The 5382-nt window shown below is 33.4% G+C and overlaps 1 protein-coding gene across 1 annotated transcript in view; it reads left to right on the plus strand.

Annotated features, from left to right (window-relative positions):
• FGD4 (FYVE, RhoGEF and PH domain containing 4) overlaps positions 1 to 5065 on the plus strand; it is a 187546-nt gene extending 182481 nt beyond the window's left edge. The window contains exon 15 of the mRNA XM_023532410.1: positions 944 to 5065. Within this exon, the coding sequence (XP_023388178.1) occupies positions 944 to 1201 (258 nt within the window). The 3' untranslated portion in view covers positions 1202 to 5065. The remainder of the gene's footprint in view (positions 1 to 943) is intronic.
• Positions 5066 to 5382: the final 317 nt, after the last annotated feature.

Consider the following 5382-nt stretch of genomic DNA (forward strand, 5'->3'; position numbering starts at 1 on the left):
GGTGGGTTGAAATAGGAAAGGGCATAGGGAGAAGGGGATGAAGAGAGGGAGAAACAAGAAAGAGGAGCATTTCCAATGACAGGACATGATAGTAAGCCCCTCTCTGCTTCGCCCCACCCCCTGCCTTCTTTCTCTGAATGGAGGGATACTTGAAAGAGAAATTGAGAGTAAGGAGAATTTAAATCAACTTTAGGTTAACATTATCCGGTAACAAATTTTTGAGACCTATATGTGCATGGATCTGAGATAAGTCTTTAGGAACAACAGGCATGCAGGTTTAGCTTCTAACCAGAACAGCACTAGGCACTATGGACTGTGTAGTGCTTAAAAACAAACAAACAAACAAACAAAAAACTTAAACCAATTATACATTCACCTGGAAATATATAAAATTTTAAATGTACTGTTTTTTAGCCTATATCTACGTTAAGGACTGGTAAAACATTTTTATTTTAGAAATAGACTTAAAATGCCAAGGTATACATTTTATTCTATTTCATTGTTTTTCTTATAACCTCTTCCTCTCCATGAATAAATCGATGCATGAAAGAGTGACACAGCAAATAAAACTGTTTAGTAATGAAAAAATCATTAACATTTGCTGATTTTATATACTAAGATGACTATTCTTTTTTTCCTTTTTTCTCTGAATGAAGGGCCGAGTAGGATCCCTCACAGGGAAGAGGTATAGAGCCAATGAATCCTCACTGATTTGGGTGTCAACTCTCTTTTGTTAATTCATTCAGCCAACATTATCCATGGCCTCATGTACAGGTGCCGTCCTATGTGCTGGATCATAATTTCTATCTGTGGAGATCTCACAGAGCAAGTCTGTGTGGAATGGTGGTAGGAGAAGAGGTTGAAAAGGAACCAGATCACAGAGGGACATGCATAGCAAGCTAATACATCTCACACTCTTACGTACCATGTTTTTTTTCTTTAGGATGTCAGAGCCCAGGCTACCATTCCACTCCTGGGCTATATTGTGGATGATATGCCGAGGAGTGCAGACCTGCCACACAGTTTCAAACTGACCCAGTCCAAGTCTGTGCACTGCTTTGCTGCAGACAGTGAGGAACTGAAACAGAAGTGGCTGAAAATCATCCTTTTAGCTGTTGCAGGTGAGACACCAGATGGCCCTAACGAGCATTCGGCCGCCACCTTGGACGATCATCCTGAACCTAAAAAATCAGAATGGTGAATCCAGGACCAACCATAGTGTGGGGCTCTGAAGATTCAAAGCTCATGACATTCCCGGTTCTCCTTATTCATCTGTTTGCACTTTATGTCCAAAAATGTAAGCTCATAAATGCATCTGTTAGGGGACTACTTTCCTATGTTTATGTACTCTTAGTGAAATTAATGTGCAGAGCCATTCTACCTATAAAAGTTGAAAATAATGTGAAATATGGAGTGTTTTTAAATGAGCTACTCTGTGAATATGTACTTCTGTCTTGAAGAAAATGGTGTTAATCGATTCTATCACTATCAGGTTAGAATAGGCCACTTTCGTTTAAGAAATCTTTTAATGTCTTCTCTTTCACTTATAGGACTTGTAACAGTTTCAAAGATATACCTCCATGTTGCCAAAATAGATCTATGGTTAAAAAAATACAGGGACAGTTTAGGCTATTGTATTAACTTATTTAATTTAGTTTATAAAGCTCAAGCTGCATAAATAATGTATGTCCTTTTAAAGCAAAAGACAAAGGAAAAATTGTTGGTGTTCAAACTTTTGACTTATGAAGAAAAGATAATACTTGTTTTTGTAGAAATAATTCTAAGAATAAAATATCTTAAGTATATAGCAATTATGTATATATAGCATTAAATATAAATATATGTATATTATACATGCTTTTCAGCTTTAGGTTCATATTTGTCTCTAATTTATTTTTAAAATCTAAAGCATGTTTTATCTTGGAATTGAACAATGTTCTAAACTTAAGAAATGTTTTTGGTGATTCATGTTTAACTGATTGACATCTAAGGATATTGATATTTTTATAATAAGAAAAAGCAGTAATTTATGTGGCATGGGATATGTTAGTGAATTCCAACAGTATTTTTAAAGTACTTTTTTTTTTTTGTTCTGTGCCTATTTAAAACAGTGCCTCTCTTTGAAGGTGCTAATAATTCCTGTTTAAATATAAGATGAGGGTTTAATTAAGCTTCAGTGTTGATTATTCTGAGATAAAGTAATTTTGTTCACTGGGATGGTCAAAGTCCTTTTACCTTTTACAATCCTCCAATCATTGCAGCAGTTAATATCAGCTTATACAAAAAATTTCACCAAAACCTAAACTGTACAAAATGCCTGACCTTACTCAGCACTGAGACATATGGAAACTACATTTACTGTAATGTTTTTCCTTTCCATAAGACTGTTAAACATGGTAAATGAGGACTATATACAAGTAACACTTAAAATGACTGTGTGCACCTATTCTTTGTCAGATATGAAACAAAATTCACATGTGATGACCTGCGGGGGTGGATAGATATTAAAAGAAGTTTATGCTCAACTCTTTAAACTCATCGCTAAAGAAGAGAGAGGGGAAATCACAATATTGAAAAGCAATATTTTAATGGTAGGTTTTAGGGAGGTACAGATGATGAAGAGAGTCTGAGCATTTTTTCCCCTTTTATTTTTCTGGGGAATCTTAGTAGACAAAATTTACATTCTTGTGATGAAAGCTGCTCTTCATTATATTGTAGTTATTAAAATCTTGTCTTAAGTCGGCTTTTTAACTTAATCCTTTTCTCGAATTAGATCTTTTTCTTTTCTTTCATTTACCCTCTTATGCCCTAAACATTATCACTTTTAATGTATTAGTCTAGAAATCCACAAGAATGACTTCTCTATTCTCAGCCTTTGGGGATTACACCTTAAATGTAGAATAGAGTCACTCAGAAATGAGATTTCTGCTCATTTATTTGGGCAATCTTAAGAAATATTTGAAATGTCACTTTTCCTCCACCCAAAGGAACAGATAAACTAATTATGGCTGACATGATTAGGTTCCCTTCCTCCATAAAATGAATACCAGCCATGATCATTTACATTAAGCCTAATACTTGGAGCCAAAAAGAGATAAAGGTAATTTTTTCCTATTAAATCAGGGTCTAACTAAGAAATATTGTGCATTGCTTCTCTTTTCTAGTTGCCAACTGTTGTGTGTGTCTGTATACAACATGTGTGTTTATGGGAGGTTATTGAGGTTAAACAATAGCTATAGATGATGCTTTGGTTTACTTAATCTCAAGAAAAGAGAAGCAATGAAAATGTAGAATGGTTATCAGGAGAAGATAATCTTTGTAAATGTGGATAGAACAATGGAAATGTAAGGGCCAATTATAAGATTTATTTATAGGCCAGGTTATTTTTAAAACTTTTGAACAGCAAAAAGACCGTACTTCCCCTCTTAGTCAGTTCTTTGCCTGCAGTGGAAGTAACATGGACACGCTCAAGTTTTGGCTCAATAAATGTAATGTTATTTAATTTATAATACTGAAAGACTACTCATGTGAAGAGAATATTTGTTATCATGCTCTTAGGTATTACCTTTAATTTGTTTTAAAAATTAGAAATAGTATTATAAGAAGAGAATTTCTGGTTATTCAGTCACCATCTTCACATCCCACCCCATGTTCTTTAGCCAAGCACAAAAAGCAGCAAAGAAGCAGCCTTACCTGTTTCTTATTAAAGAATCACTAATGCTTTTACTTGGAGAAAGGCAAAGGAATACTGTTAGCCTCTCAACTAAACCAAAAGACCTCAAAGTGTGATTGGTTACAAGAATAATCTATGTTTTTTGCTTTCTGAGGTACCTGAGCAGTCATGACAAATTGAATCTAAAAAAATAATTGGTTGCTTTCCTATTAAAACCAACATTCCATATGGGTCTTATTCTTTATTTTCTCTAATTTGGTACTTTCCAAGCCATCTTTTCTTTAAAATGCCCTTCCTCCAACCTTAAAAAATACTTCTTTGATAAAAACTGCTATTTATTATAAAACATTCCAATTTTTTAAGCTTAATTTTTGCTTTATTAAAAGTCTACCATTGGTATATTAAGTATGAAATATAGTGCAGACTGATCTCCAGGTTTTAAGTGGGACTCAATAATGAAAAACACCACCAGCCACTTTTGTAATAATGGCATCTACAATGCTATCATGTATGCAAGCAATAAAACTCTTCAGGGTATGCTTTTATACTGACATTTTAATATAAACACCCCTAGCCACAAGGACATAAAGAATTAACTTCTAGAAGTGATAATGCAACTCATTGCTCAGTATAGGGAAGAGAAAGTGTGTGTGGGTGGGGAAGTGGGCATTGTTCCTTGGATTCAAATATCTATCAAAAGCATTTTACTTTTCAAAGGGCATGGATGGTGAAACAATTGAAGCACATGTACATCGCTTTATCAAGGTACATTTCATTTTAATACAACATACAGGATGCTGTACTTATCTTCACTGAGTGACCTACTCTAATTTTTTAAAATTACCAAACTTTTTTTAAGAACTAGCCTTTTAAATGTACCCTGTCCCCATATATTTTAAAAAGAATACTTGCTGTAGTCATAAATATATAAAGAAAACTACAAACTTCATAGTATTACGGGGTTGTTAAAGATTCATTGATGCCTTCTAAAAACCTTATATCAAAAATACTGCAAGTTCACTATTATGTCTTACTTTTTCTTGTCTACTTTGTGAAAACAGGGTGTTTTATTCTCTTCAAATTTTAGATCTCATTTCTGGTTATACTCAAAGCCTTAAGTTCTTATTCTGAGCATTTTGTCTGTGATAACTCTGATAATGATATTTCTGGGCTGTATCTGTCCTGAGGAAAAGGCACCAACAGGAGCAAATAAAGTTCTAAGGAACAAAGGTGTCCTTGCTACAATGCAGAATAGAAAATTAGTTAAAATTTTCTACATCACATGATGTTCATGTTAGCGGTTCTAAAATTAAGCACATGGTATTTATAAGCTAAAATTAATTCAAAAGACAAGAATGTCTTTGAAACTAATAATAAAATAAATGTTTTTTTAAAAAGATAATGTCTTAACGTTTTCATTCTTAAGTTTTGTATTCTTCAAGAACGTATTAATATAAAAACTGTGGCTAACCAGTTCTTATTCTTAGGACTGTATTGACATCTGTAGTGGATTATGTTATTTCTTTATTCTCATCCAATGTTAGTCGAATCAAATTGTTCTTTACTTTCATATCACTACCTATTATAGATTCTCCAGATTTAGAAAATATGGGTATGATATATAAAGACCAGTAGATCTACTTAAAAAACCCTTTCTGTGAATTTATGCGTATATGTACATATGTAAAAATACTATTTCCAATTCTGTT

Source organism: Pteropus vampyrus, unplaced genomic scaffold (genome assembly GCF_000151845.1).
Source record: "Pteropus vampyrus isolate Shadow unplaced genomic scaffold, Pvam_2.0 Scaffold82, whole genome shotgun sequence".
NCBI classification, from domain to species: Eukaryota; Metazoa; Chordata; class Mammalia; order Chiroptera; family Pteropodidae; genus Pteropus; species Pteropus vampyrus.